Genomic DNA, 22,269 nt, shown 5'->3' with positions numbered 1-22,269 from the left:
GACTAACTAGGGAGCCAAAGCAACCTAAAAACACTACCCAGGAATTGATGGAATTGTCATCCGAATACAGGTCAGTAAGGAGTTCCTCTGAGTCAATGAACATTAAAGTCACATCTAAATGAGGCACACATAGATTGCCGCCACGGAGAATGCTTGCCTTCAAACAACCCCAAAAATTGAACTAGTTTCAAAGCGAACATACGTTTGTAGATCATATAAAGCGGCTTTAAAATTATCAGTTCAATCTTTATGCAAAACGGTATACGCAGACAGCTCATGTTATTATAGCTGATAGATTGAAATGAGCTGACAGAATACTGTTAGCTGGATATTAGTTTTGCTCACCAATTTTGAGAAAGGCAAGTTCAAAAACAAAGAACGAAACGAAATTTTGCAAGCTAAACTCGAAATAATACCATTAAACTAAATGCTCGTGATTTTATTTTTTATTTCAAAAATGAAGTCGGTTACCACAAATTTGAGTGATGGTAATTGTTATTAGTGACAGTAAAACGATTACTATTGGGTGTAAATTTATTTAACCTGTTGCAACTGGTTCCACTTTTGATAAATTTGAATTAACATTTCAATAAAAAATAACATTTATTAGCGTCTCATCAACATCGTTATGATCAACATCAGAATTATTGGGACCCCTGCAAACCCTCGCTATTAGTGGATTGAAAATGTATAGAAACGATTATCCGCTAAGAAAAATAAGAGTTATAAGTTCTTAAAATTGAAAAGACGCAAATGTGAACTTCACAGAAAGTACAGAAATGGTCACATATATTTATTGAGCGAACTTAAAATCCAAACAAGAATACCCAGTAATGTGAGTTCGAACATAATGTTCCGACCCTGCTTATCAACATTTTCGGCTTACTTGTCGGCCAAATAAGGAAGGGAGAGAAAACTTTCAAAAATTCTGGTATTTTTCGAAAATAACTGGCGTATGAATAAAAAATTGCGTACAAATCAAATAACTCAGTTGAATTTTACAAAAGCCGCTTTAGAGTGCCGCGGAGATGTGCCATCATTAAGAATACGAGTCAAGACAAACAACAAAATAAAGTAACAACAACAAACATTAATAACATCCAAAACTCTATTTCTATTTGTTGAAAAACTTAATAACATAGACTAAATAGCGTCAAATGAAACCTGAGCTAAAAAATAACCAGTTCTTTGTTCATCGCTAGAAAAGATATGAAATCAGTCCCTGATGAGACTCGGTAACAGAATAAAAAACAAAAGCAACTTACTTAAAAATAACGCTCATAATTTTTGAAAACAATTGCTTCCAAAGCAAAGAAAACCATTAGATATGAACTGGAATCATTAAATACGTTTGTAATACAAAAATTTATAACTCCATTAGATAATTGGGACCCGTCATTTTTAAGATTTTTTTCATACGACTACAAAGATCAACAAAGGCAGGAAAAAACAAAAATTTTGCGAGAAAACAGTATCGAAGTCGTTGAGACCGTAATCTTTGCCAACGAATAAAAAATGTCAGGTTGCGCGTTTTTTGAATGATATGTGACCGTTCATTTATAAGGCTAACAAGCAGACAAAAGCAGAAAATTAAAAACAAGGTTTGCTTTTTTAAAGGTCATGAAAATCCTTAGCTATAAACTGAAATCAAATTTACATTTGTTAATTATTCTAAACGAGGTCTTTAAGACTTCTTTGATCAGAATAGGTCCTACGTTTAGAAAAAGAACGTCAAATACAGATAAAAAAGTTAAAATAACTTCTTTTCGAAAAACCAGTGTCGAAGCCGCTAAAATCATAAATAAATCACTTAAAACATTAGATATTGTACATTTCTCCTTCCTTTTATGCAAGCAACGTGATATATGACCTGTAATTAATGGGATTAGATAACAAATAGACAAAAAAGAACAGAATATGCAAAGTTAAAAAACATTTTTTAAACAGTTACTTTTTAACTAATCAAAATAAACTGCGACAAATCAAAATTGTTTAAAAGGTTCATTTACTCTTCCACAATAAGCAATTGAGACCTGTCATTAATCAAAACATATCAAACGTTTACAAAAAATTATGTCGAAAACAGACAAAAAAAATTCGAAAACCGGTGTCAGACCCCTTATAAGCAAAATCAATTTGCTGAAAACGTAAGATATGTTCAACTGCGCTTTTTTTCCGACGCTAATAATGCCATATGTGACATGCAATTAGTGAGAATAGATAATTGAAGAAAATAGACAAACTAGAACAGAAGATGTAAAGTCAAGGCATACCTAAATTTTGTGAAAACAAGATTTTTCAAAGTCATGAAATTCATCAGCCATCAATTCAAATCATTGATTACGTTCCTTAATTCCTCCACCCGAAGACATTGGTTCAATAATCAATATATGCCGTACGTTTACATAAAGAATGTCAAACAGACAAAAATCAAAAAAGCTAACTTTTTGGCACAAAACCGGCGTTGAAGCCGTTATAAATTCACAAAAAATTAACTTGATTCAACTGCGCCTTACTTCGACGCTTAAAACGTGGTATCTAACTAGTAATTATTAAGACTGCGCAACAAAAGGAAAAAATACTTAACAAAAACACTTTACAAAAGATGCAAAGCAAAAAATACTTGTTTTTATTATATTTATTTTCAAAGACATGAAAAGTAATCAGCTGTAAATTGAATTACTTTAATATGTTTGTTTATTCCCCCAAGGAGGCCACTGCGGCCAGCCACTAAGCAGACTGTAGCATAAGCTTGAAGAAAGAACTTCAAACACAAAAATCGATTTTTTTTTGCAAAAATCCGTTGATGAAGTCATTAAAACCATAATTATTTCACTTAAAAAATATCTCCTGACGCGCCACCTTTTGACGTTAAAATTGTGTTATTCGACGTGTGATTAATGAATTTAGGTATCAAATAGACAAAGAGAACAGAAAAAATTTTAAAAAACCAATTATCCAAGTCATGAAAACCATCAGCTATTAACTAAAATCAGTAAAGAGGTTATGTATTCCTCCATAACAAGAAACTGAAACCTCATATTGATCAGAAACTCTCATACGACTACAAGAAAAAGGCAAAAAAGACAAAGTGATGAAAATTAAATTCTTCTAGGAAACGGTGTGGGAGCCGATAAATTTATAATCCATTCCTTAAAAAATTATATAATTAAGTGTGCCTGATATTTTAACACCAATAATATGGCAAATGGCCTATCAACAATTTAATAATGAGACAAAACTAGAAAAAAACCTGAAAGAACCTGAAAATTTGCGAAACTAGTATCAAAGCCAGAAAATAATTTCTTGAAACGTAAAGCCGCAATAGAGATTAAAATTTCATAAAGTACAAGATGCATTCTCTCTGCGATGAACCGAAGCTACAAGTTGACTAAAATGAGGGAAAGTAGAGGAAAAGCTTTACAATCCAATGTCTATTTTGAAAACAAATGATTTTAAAAGTCAAAACACGACAATAAGCTTTCGACTAAAAAAAGTAAAAACATTACACGGCAATTGCTTTTGAAGCCAATTGGATCCATCAATAGTGAGCATTCATGTGAAATGTTCTGTTCTGTGATGAACACAACAAAAGAAAGATTTGTTAAACAAAAAAGACAGCCACTGATTACAATCCGGATTGTTTTTGGATTTTAGAATTCAACGATCAGACCAAAACTAGCCCTGCTATTACTGTTTGTTCACTAGGAAAATGCATTGGTTCCCAGTGTAATGGATAAAGATAATGACAAAAATTAAATTATCAGAAAAATGATGACGTTTGTATAATTATCGAGTTAGATTATCTGAAGGCCCTAAAAATTTCAAACCCAGAAATTTTTCAAAGAAAGCGGAGAAGTAAATTAGCCCCCTCTTGAGCAATTTGTGTCAGCAATTTTTAGGTGTTCATTTCCGACAATTTTAATCAAAGTTGACGAAGGAAGCTGACTAAATGTGTTGAGCAAAATTTGAGCGAAAAAAATAGATGAAAAATTTCATCAACCCACTTCTATCATTAGAAAACAAACCAACACCACAATTGTTTTTTAAAAAATTTAATATATTCCAGCAGAACTAACAAAAATATAGGCAAAAACTCCGGATGATGTGAATAAAAACAACGGAAAACCGTCTATTATACAAAATTTTATTATCCGACTATTATTCACAAAACCTCATTAACTGAAAAAAAGCGAAAATATAAATTTTAAATGCAAAATTCTACGCTGGACGGGCTTTCTAATGATCCCACTCACAGCTCTCTGCGATGAATATATCGATCGGCCAAAATTGACTCAACAAAAAACACGTGAGTATATAGTTCCTTACCCCACTAAAGTAGGTCGGAACAATAGCATACGAGAAAGAGGGCGCGCTGCTTTTTTATCTCTTTTGTTTAATACCTAATTAAATGATCCCAACGGCAGTCTGAATAACAACAGTCAACTAATCTAATATACAGATGGCACGCTTATCTATGCTGCGACGCAAGCTTAAGAAAAATAAGAGCATCCAGAACAAAACTTAGTGAAAATCAGGAGTTACTATGAGGCTGATTAATTATTGCTAAGAGGCTAATCAGTTAATGCTTAATGATGAAAAATAGAATTGATCAGAACAAACCGTGACAAGAAAACAAGCATTATAATTGGTGAGCAATTTATTGAAGGAAAGATCAAAATTATCTGGATGTACGCTAAAAATTTGAAGTTCGAAGGCAATGTTAAAGAAGTTTTAGCATCAAAAATGGCCTTAGGACTTGTACAACTCAACGTCATCCCAAAATGCTTCGTTTTGAAATGATCTCCAATACTCAGTATTAGCTATATTACTCAGTACATTTAATTCAAATTTGCCAACCACTTTAGAAGCAACTGCGATGGGTAGTCAAAGCCTGATAAAATTGGTAAAATTTAAACATTCAGACCTGAAATTATTAAATAACAGTTTGCCTATAAACCAACCACTTGACTATCGATGTAAAAACACACCACAAGGATCATTGAACGACAAACTCCAGCTTTTCATGAAAAAAGACTCCAATTTAATAGAAAATTTTTATCTACGTGAAAGAACAGGGGTATAAAATATTGTAGCAAGCCTCTGCTCAACAATCAATAAAGAGAGGGTGACCCGTATAGGACTTAAATTGCAAAAAAAAATAATTTTTTGTCAAGTATTCTAAAACTGACTAAAAGTAGGTACAAAAATTATTTCACGGAGAAACGGTTTTTGGGAAGAAACCAAGCGGAGCTGCCTATTTTAGCTGATCATGGAAGACTTAGTGTACAGTGTGTGCGCTTTGATTATTAAGTTAGTTTCAGTCTGTATATTAATTTTTCATGAAAAAAAATTTCCAAAAAATTTTTACCTATCTTCCAAAAAAAATTTACCTGCAAAAACATGAATTAGATATCTTTTAACGGACATTTGAAAACTCGAGTGGAAAATAGCAGAACAAAGAAAATATGCCAGGATTTTGAGCCAGGATTTAATTTTATATCAAATACAACTGCAAAACCAGTGCGAGTTTGTGCATACCGCCAAAAATTTCAACTAGTTCCAGTACACAAAGAGAGAAACTGACAACGAGAAAACTCAACGATGAAACTAGGCCTCAGTCAACTACTTACTAAACACAGTGAATCACTTACTTAACTGTAAAGACAATCTTGAATGAATCACAGTAAAAAAACATGCGAAAAGCCAAATATGATAACAAAAACTGATATAAAATGTGATAAAAAAAAATAGCCTCAAGTCTCAATGCAAGTCCAAATGACGTATCGGCAGGAGGACTTGCAATACAACACACAGTTTTCATTCATTAAAAGACCCGCTACTGATAATAATAACTCAGTACATAACAAAAATCGACCAGAAGGGAAAGGTGCAAAAAAGCCGGAAAACAACAAATATTCTCTAATAGTTCTGCCTCTCAACAATTTTTCTGAGAAATGACATTCTGCTCGATCACTGAACTACGCAATGCCCGTAAGAGACCAAAATTTAAAAAATGCGAACAAAAAATTAGAAATTGGCATCATTTATTTCATTGATAACCTATCTAACCTTCAAAAGTCAACTAATACTTAAGAGACTAACAGAGCAGCTCTAGATTGTAAAGCGAACAAAAACAACAATTGCAAATAACTTAAAATCAGAACTAAAAGGCAAAAATACTTGAACACAAACAACTAACATCGCGCTAAATGCTCTCAAACGACCGGCGAGCGGTTAGCTTCGAAATTATCAAGTTTGGGCTTAGGGATGCTAGGATTAGGGTGATCAAGCGTTACTGATGGGGTCTAATTTTAACGGCCGATAAAGGACCGCCCGTCATACTATAAAGTTGTCCACACAAAACAGTTTTGGTGGATCTCATTTTTACTAGTCTCTAAGAGAGCTGCTCAGCCGCTTATTGGCCTACAGGCATTAACTGTTTATCGAGGACTAAACTTCAAACTAAAAAGTCAAACAAAAAATCTGTGAAGCGAAAAAAACTACAGGACTGATATAATTGCTACAAACTTTGCTTGAGAGCATTTAAAAACCGACAAAATGGGCCAAATTTGACAAATATTCCAATTTATTAAACAAACGTAAATCAAAATTAAAATCAATCAAATCCAAAGAGTAATAAAATCCCTTGAACAAAAAAGAAGTTGAATAAAAAATACCAAACGGCTATAGAAAACTGACAACCTGCTGAAAATATGTCCAACAATGTGAGAGGGAATAATACATTGAAATTGCTTCTATAAGTCTAACATGTCCTTCCGATGCTCAAAAAAGCCTCCAAACATAAAACTACACGTTCATACATTTGATGATAACCAATTTTGCAGACAAATTAGAGTTGAAAAATGAAACTGATTTGAAGACTCGGCATGTGATTTACAAAAATCGCTCGTTGAGAGTGAATTTTTCTACACATACTCTTGCTTTACTTTCGAAAAAATAGTACGAACGAAACCACCACTCTCTCTTCAACTCTGGTGAGCAACAAACGGCGATAAAAATTTTAACACGTGGGGCATTTAGTTTTAGATCCTGCTTCAGCACAACTCGACGGATTAAAAAATGATCACCATTACAACTCTTCGAATCGTAACAAAAAAGAGCACCTAAATAATAGCTGTGGAGAGGCTGGCGGTTGCCATTAAACATAGAAAATGAGTAGTCTTATATATACATGTCGCTTAATAGCATTGTGTGTGCATGTCAAAAAGAGTACTTCTTGAGCATTTTGCTGTGTAGAAACTCAAAGCACAATTTTCACAATCTCTCAAAATTGCTAAACCTTTATTTGAACTGCTTGAATTTTGGCGTCAGAAGTAGTTCAGGAAACGTAGATAGTCAAAACATGCTATTTCTAGCTAAGATGGATGAAAAACAAGTTTGGATAAAAAATTTAAGACTCCGAGGAGTTTACACTTAAATCATCAAAAATTATCGCTCACTTAGAGCATATTTTCTAATTTTGATCACGCCCAAACAAAGCATGAACAAAAACCACTCTCTCGCTCAGCTTTTCACTTGGCCGAGGAGATTGACCTAAGCCATTGTTTTCACGTGCCCCATTGACTGTTACATCCTGTTTCAGAATCAATTAACCGGTTAAGAAAACACGGCCAGGAGACCCCAAAATTGAATCGAATGACAAACTAACTTTTGCACTGGCCAACCAATAAGTAACCAAAATCAATTTTATCCCTATACTCATTAATATAAAACAGCAAATGGAGGAACAAACCCGAAGTGAAAAGCAAAATGTGATGCATTTTCTTTCAAATCTTTTGAAAAGTTGCTGCTCCAAAACCATTGTTTATATCACTCTCTGATGCATAAGTTTATGTTCAAAAATTACTACGATAAGGTACAAAAAATGGCAAAAGATACAATTAGTAATAGGAGAAAAAGTGAGTAAAACGAAAAGAGTAAAAGAATCAAATCTAATATATGTGATTTTTTTCAAGCATTCTCTAAAATTTGGTCAATATAATTAATTTTTGGCAAACTCCGTTTGAAACAGCGCCATCAAACGCACTGAAAAATACTTAGAAAATTATCAAAAATCAAGCTATAAAAAACAGCAGAATTCATTCATATAGTTTATAAAATTCTGGCCTAACGATACCCTTAGAAAAACTCCCGATAAACAGTTGAACGTAAAAACCAGTTTATAAGCCACAAAAACAGCAGAATTAGGCAAAAAATAAAAATCAATCACTGCATTTGGCCAATTTTCGACTAACATAAATTTACAGATATAAATTGAACCAAAAGGCACCACAACTAATTTCATCCAGAAAAATAACCGGAGAGGTTGTTAAATTGAAAAAGATTACAAAAATCACTAATAAAGCGTCTAAAACGGGCAGAACACAAATAGCTCAAGATTGTATCTAAAAGACTATTATATGATTGATATTGTCAAAAACGCTCCCAAATGTACAGTTAATTTCTAAAATGGTTTCAAAAAGAAGTACTTGAACTGAGAGAAACCACTTTGACAGTCACAAGTGCTGAAACACTTTCGCTCATTTGGCGAAAATTTGTAGTATGATCAAAAAATCACAGTTCTCTCTTTTTCTGCTCTTCAATTCATTCAAACCACTTTTGTTTTTACGTGCGGCATCGACTTTTAGATCCTGTTGTAAAAACAAAAAGCCGGAAAAGTCGGCGGACTTTGGCAGCTGTTAGCTTGTTTCACATAACCCGGCTTTGACATGATCACACATATTGTGATTTCCTGAGCTCTGAAAATTAGCAAATTCTGATGGCAAAAAAGGCCATCATTTTGCCAATATAGGATTCGCTCTACCTGCCCCCCCCCCCCAAAAAAAAAAAACATAACCAAAAATAAAACATAACCGGCAACAGTGGGGGAGTCTTAGCCATTGAGCTTCATCTGTTGAAAATTCTCCGTTCAACATGTTTCGAAGTCGCCTATTTTCTACGCATGTTTTTAGACTCCACAAACCGTGATAGTGGTATTACCAATTAAATGTCTAGACAATTCAAGGCAAGTAACAAGGATTCAAGCCCAATGGCAATAGAGCAACAGGGTATGAAACACAAGTCAATGAGCATATGGCTAAAGAAAAATTTACAAATGTTGCCGTCGTAATTAGAAATGAAAAGTTCAAAGGAGCAATTTCCATAGGCTTCGAGATAATCAACAATCAGCTTAATTTTTAACAATTCGTTAAAGCCATCAAAAATACCGACTTTTTGTCATTAGAAAACTATCCGTTTAACGTAGTTGATCATCTAAATACTGTCCTCATTTGACACACTTTTCAAATAAATCGGCTTATTTGAACAAATTTTCTTGCTAGACTATTTTAAAAGAAAAATGATATGACATCGATCCTACTCTAAGGCACTACAAAATTAAGACCATGATAATAGCTCCTTCAAAAATTCCCAACTTTCTTATCGAAATAAAGTTAAGTAAGCTCACCATCACTCTGCATCAAAAGTAAATAACTTGTCAAAATAAACAGAAGTAAAGCCAATAATATAACCTTCGCATGGATTAATAAACTGGTCGGTGGTCAATATACGAAACACAAAAAGAATAATAAGATTATAACTGAAATGCTTATGTCAGAACTGAATTGAAACAAAAAAAATGAACTGGTAGGCGGAGAAAGCGTAAATGTCATGGCCGTCCCTGATAGAACATGTGTTTTACAACACCCCCTGCGAAAAGATAATAGGGACCCAGCTAGATAACAAAGTTACATTATCATGGCCAATTTATCACAAATCGGACAACATAATTACAGCTACAACTATATCGATAACCAGTCCTCATTTTCCACGCAAAAATAGAACCGAGGTTTTATTTTTGGGCCTTGGGAGTTCTGTTTCCTTTAAAAAGCTGATTTACATAGCACAAGTGGAACAATTTAAAACAACCAAATAATTGCTCTTTAAAGCCACCGATTGAAAATTGATGCGGAGAAAGTCCAAAATGACCAAATTGCATTCAAAATTGCAAAAAATGAGTCATAAAATACTGAATACCGTTACATTGACCGTACCAACCAAGCAGTAACCTAATATCAAACACTAGAGGAGGTGCCCTGTCCCCTTGGGATAGATAAACTCAAAAGGTGGAAAATTTCAAAAAAAATGTAGGCAACGAAATTTAGCTTTTTTTGACCAAACACTTCAAAAAAATGCTAAAATCCGTGACATTAAAATATTGAAAACCATTCCGTTAAATTGGAAACCACGCAGTAACATTTTATCAATCCCTTCAGGAGCTTCGTTGACCCTTGGGGCTGGAAAACTCGAATGACAAAAATTTCCGAAAAAAACTGATAAAAAAGCAAGTTTCATTTTTAAAAAATGCTAAAACTTGTGATATTCAAAAGTTGAAAACCATTCCTTTGACAATAAAAAAAAATCGGTTAACTTATCAAACCCTAGAGGAGGTTCCTTAGAACGTAGGGTCGAAAAAAACTTTTAATTAGGGGCCTTTATTACAAATGAGTTCCTTTGATCTAAAACTAACTCAAGTTAAACTGAAATTTTAAAGTGCAAAAGTCATTTATTGAGTGAGGCAAGTAACGTATGATCAAAATCTAAACACGCAAAAGGCCAAAAAACTTTTGATAGAGTGAGAGAGAGAGAGAGAGAGAGAGAGAGGGAGAGAGAAAGAGAAATGACGGCACGAGCTCAAATGTCGTTAGTAAGAGTAAGAAGTGATTCGGAAAATTTAACAATTTTTTAGCTGTGCTGTGTGAACAAATGTAAACTAATAAACTCAAATTTGATTAAAATATTACTGAATTGATAATATTAATATCTTCAGAACGTTTCATTCAGAAGTGAAAACGGTGTGAATTTTAATGTTTTAAGGAAAATTTAATTCCAATTTTTCTCCCCATAAACGAAAAAGACGGCTGAACTGCTTTGTTCGTTCACTGTTTGCCAAGTTCTTGCGCTACGAGATATCTGATTTTCATGGATGAAACTACTCCACTTGGAATAAGATCCAGTCCACAGCATGCATACAAACGTAACCTGAAAAATAAAAGCTTCGAGGCTCAGAGATCAAACGTAAGACCCCCCAAAATGGTTTTAAAAACCAAAAAAAGTTAGTTGAACACAATTCAAAAATACCTAAAATCTCTCTGGAGCGTAATTGATTGACTGATAATGCTTTCTCTTGCTAGGATAATTTTCAGAGATACAATTAGAATTTTCAAAAAGCTGGTGTTTTCTCAAGAGATGCTCAAAAGAAATCAGTTTGACAAAAGCGATTGTTTAAGTTCAAAATGGTGTATCAATGTGCTCAGGACACTTATCTCTTTCTGACATAAAGTTATTTTTGCTGATGAAACTAAAGTGCGAATCTCCTGCGACGGTAATTTTTTCGACTAAATGGTTGGAGATTTCTCGAAAAAAACTCACAAAAAATTTGAATTCCGACAAGGGCTCACTTATGTTTTGGGGGTGCAAAACGATCAGATGGACGGAAAAAAGAACTTGAAGCAGCAATTACGAAAACAGTCTTTTGCGAAAATTTAGAAAAGTGTCAGCAAATTGGAACGAAATTGAGGCAGATGTCGTGAGATACCTGTAATGAAAACTATAAAACCGTCGACTAGACGTTAAAAAAGCTAAAGGTGTAATGACTTGTTATTAGAGCACAATTTTGAAAAATCTCAAAATATTGTATTATTTGATGTTTGTAATGCTTTTTTAAAAATATCGTTTTGAACCAGTGTACCATTCTGCGCCAAAAGACCGCTCCGTTTGTTCATACACGGGAAAAGGAGACATCTAACAAAATTGTACCGTTGTTGATTGGCAGATTTATTAAGAGGTTATCCTAATACTTAATTGATGTCAAGAGATTTAGCCAATCACTGATAATTGAAACAGTAGAGAAGAGAGAATAATCTCGCATCCAGTTATTGAATTATTTGATGAAGGGTAAGATTAATTGGAATTCTAAACGAACTATCACAACGCGCAACTGCGGCTAAACTTAATCAAATCCGAACATGTTAAATTGCAACAAAATAATAAACGAAAATCAAATTTAAATTTTCAAATCACGTTTCAAAATAATAAACACAATTAAAGGCTCCGTCGGAAACTTCTACGCTTCGATTTGATGCAAATAATACCATCAATTAGACATAATAATACTCGTCTATCCCTTGCAGCTTTGGGAAAATTTCCGCTGCGCGTCATCGATGACGTTTGTGGCCATGGGGAAATATTAGATCATTCTGTAAAATTTCCAAACGCATTTTTCCCACTTCCTAAATTTTCTCTTTTCGTTTCATCATTTTTCTCATTAGTGTCGTATGAAGATGGATTTCGTCATTAAACCACAAATACAGCATCAGCTAGACTGTGCAAAGCCTGCAAAATAGTGACGTAATTTGGGGTTTGATCGTTCAATAGTTTGAGGGATTGTGTTCACAGACTTTTGCATCTTCTGCAAAACTAACCAATTGAAGTAATCTTAAAAGTGAGCTATTTTAACCTGTGTTTAATTCAAAAGAGTAGATTACATGTAATGGCGCTAGGCTTGAGACAAGCAGTCTATCTCTAACTTTATTGGCCAGCACACAGAATTGGCTTTGATGCAACTTATCAGTTTCCTGCCATTACAGAGCACACAAAATAGGGAGCAAGGGTTACAAAACAGAACATAAAATATCAATCTATTATGTTCAGCGATGGGTACCGTTCAACGGTGAGCAAGTAATGCAAAAATTTACGTCTTTTTCAGAGTCCACGGAAAACTAGAAAACAAAACGTTCTCCCAACATTATTTTACAGATTATTCGAACATTGTCTGAGTAAGCTCAGTAATTTGCCTACTTACAAATTCAGCCTACTTCTATATATAACAGGATTCAGAGAAAAATATTTTATGTGACGGTAATTATTCTATTAGTATGAAACTTGGACGCGCAAAATGGAAACTCTGCTGGAAACCACAATGGAAACATAACCTGCAGATTCTCGGAAAATAGTCGCCATTGATTCCCAAAACGCCACTTGGGATTGACGGAACAATGATAAAAATTGATTTCGTACAAACTCATTTTGAAAGTGCGAACTATTTTTATTGCATTTCGTAGATATATGCATAATACTGTTCCTTAAAGAGAGGATGCAGAGGCTAGCATCAATGCCAATGCGCAAGCTGTGATTTAAGTGAGCAAAACAAATTTTTATTCGACCAGGCAAAAAAACAGCAGGATAATTCCTAAAATACAACTCAACGAATTGAACAATTAAAACAACACTTTCAGCCTCCTTAAAAGAGCAGCCTCCGATAATGAACAAGTCATACACCAAGACGTCCACGAAAATAAACAGAATAGTACAAAAATCTAAAAACTGAATTTATCTCCTTTCACTTTTAGAAAGATGGTAATCGACGTAATTAAGTCAAACAACTGCGAAAGACCTCTACACAAGGGTAGCTTAGACAACAAAAGCTAACTTAGCAGAAAACCACAGAGACAAAGAAATAGGACAACAAACATTTGACAAAAATCTGTTTTTACGATCGATTTCATTGTAAATAAGTGGCATCAAAGCCATTGAAAACACGCTGAAAAACCTCAATTCTTCAATTTGGCTGCTTTTTCTAAATACAGAAAGCATATATCAAGTTAAAACAAAAAATTTGGTGCCACACAACCAAGTAGCAACAAATGCAGACAGCAATCAGAAGCTGAAAAATTTTAAAATAAATTGTCCCAAAGTTAATAAAACTAATAGCAGTAAACGGAATCCCTTCGATTAATTCAAATCCACCCGACTTACGAGCAAACTACAATTATTTTTAACGACTATGCGACCGAACAGGGAAAAAATTACGAAAAATGCGCAAAACTCAAATAAAAAAATTCAAAAGAAGTAGTGTCAAAGTCTTGTTAACCGTTAGCTATGAGTGAAACAAATGAAAAGATTCAAACAGGACTAATTAGAGAACCCAGCAAAAAATTGTTAGCGGAACTATGTGACAGAAAAAAAATACCTGAATACGCAAATCTAAAAAAAAATTTCGAAAACAAGTTGGGTCAAATTTGTTGAAAACCTTCAGTTTTAAAAATATATTAGCTCGAAAATTTCTAATAAAATGGCTAACGGGATCTAGGTCTATCATTAATGAGACAAAGTGACAGAAAAACTAGACAACCAAAACCGGCAGAATCCATAAAGAAAAATATTTTTTTGAACACAAGTTGTGTCAGATTTGTGAAAAACGTTAGACATGAACCAAAATCTCTTAGTCGACTGAAGTTAGTTGTGACTCATAAGGGATCTACTTAGAGCTAGCTGCTCATAGGGGGGCGGAATTATGGAACCATAAACAACGAAAAAAATGCAAAAAAATGGTTAAATTTAATTGAAAGCAACTATTGTCTAATGCTTTAAAACGGTTCGTTTTCTATTCAAATCGGAAAAAAACTTTAAATTAACCTCAACAGAGTAAGACTACTCATTATTGAGGATAAATAACCAAAAAAAACAACAAAAACAAGAAAAATCTAAAAATTCACTTATATTTTATTAAGACAAAGAGCTTCTAAGTCTTGAAAAGCAGTAGTTTCCTTTTGTGGTTTTTAAAAAACTACGACTACGCTCTATTAGAGCACACGTATCACCTGTCAAAAGCATTAAAAAAGAAGATCAAACAGCGAAAACACATTCAATTTGCCGCAAGTGAAAAAATCGCTCTCAAGAACCAAAAATCTCTGTTAAAACCTTTTTCACAATTGACTTCAGAGCAGCTTGAAACAATCTCACGCCTTATATCTCATCCCTTATCTCTCCTCGTATTACTCCAGCGTGATTAAAATCACTGCTCAAATTTGATTTCCCGTTTTGGAAAATGAGCACACCAATTAAATTCAAATTCTTTGAATTGTAAAAAAAAGGAGCGCTACAATAGCCGGTTGAGAAGAACCATGAAAATAACCAAACCGCAGATGACAAAAAAAACGAGTTACCTACTAAACTTTGTTGATGTCGTAAATAATTTACATTTATGTAATTTGAATTGCGCTCAAATAACCTTCAAGTATAGTGATATATCGTTATTTGACTTTGACACCTCCTAAATAGCAAGCCTTATAAAAGTAAGCCAAGTTCAATTAGGGAGTTGTAAAAAACCAATTAGATTCTAAGAAAAACAATGATGAGAAAAACAGATATAAATCAACTATCAACGGACCAATTGCACTAGAAAAAAAGGTCGGGACTCAATTTAAATCAGAGAGACAATAGTAGCCTAAATAATTTCACTAAGGGGGCTTCAAATGATGTTAGAAGAGTTAATTTGTACAAAAGATTTAAAGTGAAAAACAAACGATTTTGAAGCACTACTCGTCCAACTTTCAGAAGTACACGGTTCCCAGTTTGGTTTATGTGCTGCAAGATCGGCACAAGAGAGAGCGCACCTTCGATCATTCAAAACTTAGGAAGTCAGGCTTGAAGAAAACAATCCCAATTGTAAAATAGCTCAACAGAATATTCAGGAAAAACCGACAGAGGAAAATTGTGCACACAAAGCACGAAAATAATAGCCTTGCCGTTGCTTCGCGGCTATTCAAAATGAGAAAATTTTAGCGGGAATCACGAATATTCCGTTTAAGCCCGATGCACAAAATTATAAGGCCTCTCAACCAAGAAAATACTTTGACACTTTCGAAACAAGCAACAATTGTTGTCACAACAACAAAAAAGCTGATTATAATGATCAAAGAATTTGAAACATAACCGACTAACGTCGAGCGAATAGCTCTCAAACGACCCGAGAGTGGTTGACTTGGGAAGCAGCCAGCTGCGGCTTAAGGATGCTAGCATTACAGGGGATTGACAGGAGTGGGAGAGTTGACCGTACGGTTGGGAGGGATGGATGTGAGTGGGGTTCAAATCGGCAGGAGGAGAATGGACAAGGGGAGTTTGGGGGTGGGGTAAGTGTGGCAACTGGGGCGAGGGAGGGTGTAGGGTAACCTAGTTTCCATTACAGTTTACATTTCTGTACTGTAAACTGCCCTAAAATAACCTTCAAGTAAAGTGATATAACCTTATTTGACTTTGACACCTCCTATAAAAGAAAGCCAAGTTCAATTAGGGGTTGTAAGAAAAACAATGATGAGACCAACAGATATAAATCAACTATCAACGGACAAATTTGTTTGAGTGTGCGGGGGCACCCTTTAGCAGAGTGAGGTGGTCAAGCAATGGGGTAGGGTTGCGAAGGCTAGATGAGAGGGGGTTGAAATCAACAAGTGGAGGAGGGTGGACAATTGGAGTGTTGAGGGTGGTAATGGGCGAAGGGTACTGATGGCGGGGGGGGGGGGGGGGGTGAATGAGGGGGGTTAAACTTTCAAGTTTAATAACCGTACTTAACATCATGAAAAGTATCCTCAAAACAGTTTTGATGAATCGCATTCTTACAGTCTAGTAAGGCTCTAAGAGAACTTAATGGACTACAGACGTTACCTGTTAATTCCAATACGAGGACGAGGATTCAAATGGGTCAGACGAAAAATCGCATTAATAAAGATTAAATGACTAATATAATTGCTCAGTTTCGTTTGAAAGCAATTATCTACTACCTTTGTTCGAAAGCATTTAAAAAGATTTTGATAACTAATTTAAACAAAAAATTCATAAAAACTATGCTTGAACAATTGTGTCGTCAGATCTATGTCTACTATAAAGCCACGTAGAAAAAGGCAAGGTGATAATATTCAGTCCTTTTTGATACAGAACTAAATAATTTTAAAATTGCCTGCAACTAAAAAATAGCCGGAAAATAGCCACCGTTGACACGCTTAAAGCATATTGGGATTGAAACAGCGAAAGAAAACAATTATTAGATCGAATAAGACATAGAATATTTTTCTACGTGAAGTTTGACACGTAGAGACAATTTTTCTACGTGTCAAACTTCTTATTCGGTGCGCCGAAATTGCATATTCGGTTAGATTCTAAAAATACATTTAATTCAGCTTCTAAACAGAACGCTATTAAGCGTAATACTAACGCCAGCTAGCATTCGCTTTAATGAATTTTGTTAACCTAATGTACTAGGACTTAATGACCTCGCTTTATATGTTTATCCTGTTTCTTTTGATTTTGCTCTTTTGACTTTGACCGTATTCACTACAGTGCGCAATTCAATGAGTAAAAGGAATTAAAATCCATTCAGTTGAAACAGTGAGTGAGGTAGGTCAGAAGTCAAACGTGAAAATCGTGACTTAAATAAACTGACAAACGTGATCAAAAGGTAAAGCGAATTAAAACATAACCGGAAGACTTCCGCAAACGTCTAGGAGTACAAAATTCACTACCCTAACTACTATAGTGAGCCCTAAAACTGCTTACGCTTGTTAATGAAACAATAACAGACAAATTGGTAAATAATCTCATTAAAAATTCATTGAGACCTGCTGCTCCAAAACAACTACCTGCAAAAACCTTTCGACACCAATAGTTCTCATTCAAAAAACGACTGCAGATTGATAAAAAAAATCGACCAAAATAGTTCATATAGAGAAAACCAAGGCAAAGAAAAAAAGAGGACAATGTAGAAAAAGTATCTTTGACAAAAAAAAATTGAACAAAAAGTTTATTGCCACTTCTGCTCAGGCACTTAACTCAGGCAATGTAAAATGATCAAACGGTAAAGCGATCAAAAGGTAAAGCGAATTAAAAAAAAAGAAGAGCGCCTAAATAATCGCCGTTGAGAGGCTGACGGAGGCTAAAAATCAATTTACGTAGATGCTAGAGAGGTCATAAAATATAATATAGCCGGCAAAATTGATGGAAAAAAGCCGGCGTTAACGCACTGGACGCACAATAGGGTTGAAACAGAAAACAAATGACAGAATTTTTCTAAGGCTCAAATTGTTCTTACTTGGTGTGTAGATTCTGCATATTCGGCTCGAGTCTAAAACTATACTTAATTCAGCTTCTAAACTGAAGGCTGTTAAGCATAATAATAACGCCAGCTAGCAGTCGCTCTGATGAACTTTGATAACCTAATGCTTTATGACTTAATGACCGGGCTTCATCGGTTTATCCAGTCTCTTTTGATTTCGTGAAAATCGTGACTGACATAAAACGAAAAACAAAAACGTGATCAAAAGGTAAAGCGATATAAAAAAAGATTGCCTAAACAATAGCCTTTTAGAAGCTGACGGCGGCTATTAAAAAAAGCAACCAAAGACTGTAGTGATGGTGCTTTAAAACATAGCCGGCATTTTGCCGGAAAATAGCCGCTTGTGGCCTTCCATGAATTGAAACAACTAAAGAAATAGGATATACAGATCGACCAACAGACTACTCGACTTTTTGGGTTAGATTCGGACTGTCAATTTCATGAAACATACGGCCTATAAGGAAAAAGCCCTAAAACAGCTTTTTCTAACTTGATATTCGAAATCAAAAACTTAAAAAATAACCCAGAATTAGGGCATTTAACTTTGGCTTTACTTAGATGCACACTATTGATCTTTAACTAGTAAATGTTCATAAATGTTTAAATTCCATAAGTGAGTTCATAAATCACTTTTTTACTGAGGTAAGTGACACAATTGAACTAAAAGCAGACAAATTGAACGTCACGCACAAAAATTTTAACCGCAAAGCAGTAAAAGTCACTGAAGTAAATGAAAAAGTCAATTCCAAGAAGTCAGGTCGTAAGAATCATCGGTGGAGACGACGAATTAAAAAACAGAGCAGGACAAGTCCTGAAAAACAATTCAAAGGAGTGAATGAAAAACTTACTAGTACTCTACCTGGCCAGCAGATCAATTGAACAATGCCAAACAAAACATCAAAATGATCTTAAAAAATTGACAACTAAAACAATCAAACAAAACAAAAATATACTCATTACTAAAACTCTTGAAGCTTTTACCCCTGAGGCAAATTTCGTCCCTTTAAATATACCTATTTCAAAAAATGTTCAACAGCAATTTTTGTTTTCGAAATCGGTCCAGTAGTATATCTGCATGACATGAAAAAAATCATTGGCCCTTGAAATTAAAAAAATCAAATCAATTGCAAACTTTAATGAAATTTTTGCTAACAATCGTGGAATTAATATCTTCGGAATCAATTCTGTGTCTCTAGAGGCTATCCATTAACCCAATTTCAAGCATTAAAAAATTCATTGGCTCAAAGATCGATAGGCAATAAATTTTAGAAAAAATCTCGAATTTCAAAAAATAGAAATTCGTTCTATTAAAAAGTCGAAAACCGTTCAATTGCCCAAAAGGAAGTTTCTAATAACGCACTATCAAATCCTGGATGAAGTTAGCTGGCTACTGAGGCAAGAAAAGCTGACTAAAAGCCAAATGTTTTGCTTGAAAATTGCAAATTTTATCAAAAAATTCTAAAATTCGAAAGGTTAAATTGTTGAAAACAAATCCGTTGACACAAACAACCATGCACTAGCTTTTTTTTTGTCGGACCGTGGAATAGGTTTTCTGGCACTCGAGAATGGACAAATATCAAAAACTGAAAAAAACTTTAGGAAACCTTAAAAAATTTGAAGATTTTATCAAAAAAGCCAATTTTTGAGACATTAAAATGTTGAAAACCAATCCATTATTACTAGAAACTATGCAGTGCTCCATTATCAAACCACAGAGGACATTTCTTCCTGGCCCCTGAAGCTGGAAAAACTCAAAAAATGATAAAAAAAAACATTTTTCCAAAAAAATGCAAAAATTAGTATCATTTTGCGTGTTTGTATTTGTAGTACTAAAACACAAGCTCTCTCTTAAAATGGTCATAACAAGTAATTTTGTCTCGCAAAAGGCCTTCATTATTTTTGAAAAACTTCAACCTAACACTAATCAAACAAAAAAACTGAAAAAAAATCACAAAAAACATGAAAATTGCAACATTTCGAGCCCAAAAACTCCTAAAAATGACCCTTTAACCTTAAATTAAGGCCAAGCACTTGAAGGACTACTGAAACCCACTTTGGGCCTCTAATGAAACTTAATGCCCGCTGGGCTTTACCTGTTTATCTCGGTTTGAAAGATCAAAGTCATTGAAAAATGTGTGAACACATCTTAAAAAAAACACAGCGCCCCAATACAATTCAAATTCTTTGAATTGTAAAAAACAATGATGTCCCCAATAATAGCCGCTATCGCTTCGCGGCTATTAAAAAAGAAGACCCTAAAAGCAAGTCTTGAAAGTGTTATCTGTGCTCAACTTAATACGGGTATACACAGAAAAGAAAACTCATCACAATTTGGTTACTGACTTCATTTAGAAAAAGCAAAAACAGCTTGACACTAATGAAAAGATTGCGTCGACAATCCAAGGCTAGAATGAGCAGTAGTTGTTTATCGTTCAGGTATTTTGTTGTCCCCACTGACGCTCTCTAATCTCGTCAATGACACTAGTCGTCTCTCGGAATGTTTTGGGTCGGAAGTTGAAATCGTCCTTCCACGACACTGACCACGCCTAATTGAGGCAATGGATGTAGGACACTGCGGGTAACAACAATGGACCCAACATATATTTTCTTCCACCCTTTCAAAGTTCACTGAGTCCCATAGACTACTATATTCACTCTCTGGCTAAATTAAACGTTCAAAGTGCTTGGGATACGTTACAAACGTTTCATATATTGCGCAAGAAAAAAATTATAGGAATCAAAATTCTAAGAGTCAATATTTGAAGAAGTGGTGAAATCAAAATTGTGCCTGATAGACGTCTTTAGGGTCACTTTGCATGATAGGCTGCTTGGAAGTATGCGGGAGGCCTTGGGAGTGTTTGTGTGCATCCAACAACCTCATTGCAGCTGCAAACAACTCCGAATATTTACCCCGCCATTGAACAACGAATCCGGTCTTCACAAATCAAGCCGGTCTCAGCACCCATCAATGAGTGTAAATTGTAGTCTGGAGACAATTTAAAAAACGTATTCCAAGAACACAGCCCAGGACCCCAAGCAGAAACAAAATCTAAACACTTGGGGACTTAATGACCTCCGGGCTTTACCTGTTTATCCAGTTTTTGAGGTTAAAAAGTTAAACATAGCTGGCCGATTGCCAGAAAATAGCCGCAAGAGATTCGTAGATCGGCAGTCTAAAAAAAACAGTAAAAAAGACAGACCAAAAAAATTCGTCTTTTCATTGAAGGCTGATCTGTTATATTTTGATTAAAAATCTGTATAAGTTATTGCTGCCTCCATTAGCTGATGTCAAAACATACCCGGCAGATTGCCGGAAAATAGCCGCCGTTGATTCCAATAAGCATGATTGGGATTGAAAGAATAGAAGATATTGAAAAAAAAGATTTTTGTACAAAAACATTTTTTAAGTCCGATTTATTTTGATGGCATTTCGTAGATGAACACTTCTGTCTCTCAGTGAGAGGCTACCGGGTCTAGTATCAACACCAATAAGCACTATAGATAGTAACTAAAACTTATGCGAACAAAGTTCAAGTACCGGGCATCTAAAAATGGGCTTTATGGGTTTATCCCGTTTCTATTTCTGACTTCAATTTTCTATACTGACTCTGTTCATTTTGAATTGCTTTGCTGAGCAACTGATGTTCAAATTCACTTTAAGCAGAATGAGAGAAGAGAGAAACTAGCCTAGAGAAGTCAAACAGATTTCACGCAAAATGTCGAAAAAGCGGCAAAATGGTAAAGCGAAAAAAAGTTCAACGAAGTAAAAAAAAATAGGAGCGCTATAATAGCCGGCTGAGAAGATGAGGGCGGCTATTATAACTTTCATTTAGAGTTACACACACCCATTTGACCGTATCTTTTTGAATTAAAGTAAATAAAAGTCAATTTCAAAGTGAGGAAGTCATTTTTGAGAGTGAGGTAAGTCAAGTGTGACCAAAAATTTAATCACGCGCATGAACAAAAATACTCGCTCCACTAAGAGCGAAAAATGCTGTCACACATGCAATTCAGTTGAAATTGCATGAACGAATGAACAAAAAGTGGCTGTGAAGTCATATGGTCACAACAAAAATCATGACGACGAAATAAAAAAAAACCAAGAGAAGGCCAATAGTAGCCCCAGCTATCGCTGTGCGGCTATTAAAAAACATCCGACGAAAAATCGGCCAGGCAAAAAATCGTATAAAAAGACAGAAGTAGCCACAAACTTACTTTTTCAGAAATTAATTACTTAGATAAGTATAACTTTTCAGTAAAATAAACTGTAAAAACAAGATTCAACAAAAGATAAATTAAATTTTGACCGGAGAATATTT

The 22,269-nt window shown here is 34.6% G+C and overlaps 2 protein-coding genes across 13 annotated transcripts in view; both read right to left on the bottom strand.

The window, feature by feature from the left end:
- The window catches only part of LOC142349443 (ras-specific guanine nucleotide-releasing factor 2-like), a 233,011-nt gene that overhangs the window by 165,177 nt on the left and 45,565 nt on the right, over positions 1 to 22,269 (bottom strand). The window contains exon 1 of one of the 10 annotated variants that reach the window (XM_075400996.1): positions 9,470 to 9,996. The exons of the other annotated variants lie outside the window; for them this stretch is intronic. The gene's annotated coding sequence lies outside the window, so the exon portion shown is untranslated. Of the gene's footprint in view, positions 1 to 9,469; positions 9,997 to 22,269 lie in introns of those variants that run through there. 10 annotated transcript variants of the gene reach the window in all.
- The window catches only part of LOC142349445 (uncharacterized), a 30,373-nt gene continuing 28,161 nt past the window's right edge, over positions 20,058 to 22,269 (bottom strand). For all 3 annotated transcript variants that reach the window (XM_075401008.1, XM_075401007.1, XM_075401009.1), the window contains 2 exons: positions 20,739 to 20,836; positions 20,058 to 20,496 (listed from right to left, as the gene is read on the bottom strand). In XM_075401008.1, coding sequence (XP_075257123.1) covers positions 20,383 to 20,496; positions 20,739 to 20,836 — 212 coding nt within the window. In that variant the 3' untranslated portion in view covers positions 20,058 to 20,382. The remainder of the gene's footprint in view (positions 20,497 to 20,738; positions 20,837 to 22,269) is intronic.

The sequence above is a fragment of the Convolutriloba macropyga genome, chromosome 11, assembly GCF_964194025.1.
Source record: "Convolutriloba macropyga chromosome 11, txConMacr16.3, whole genome shotgun sequence".
Lineage (NCBI taxonomy): Eukaryota > Metazoa > Xenacoelomorpha > Acoela > Convolutidae > Convolutriloba > Convolutriloba macropyga.
Note: the sequence above shows the minus strand (reverse complement) of the source record. Positions and strands in the feature narration are given on the sequence as shown.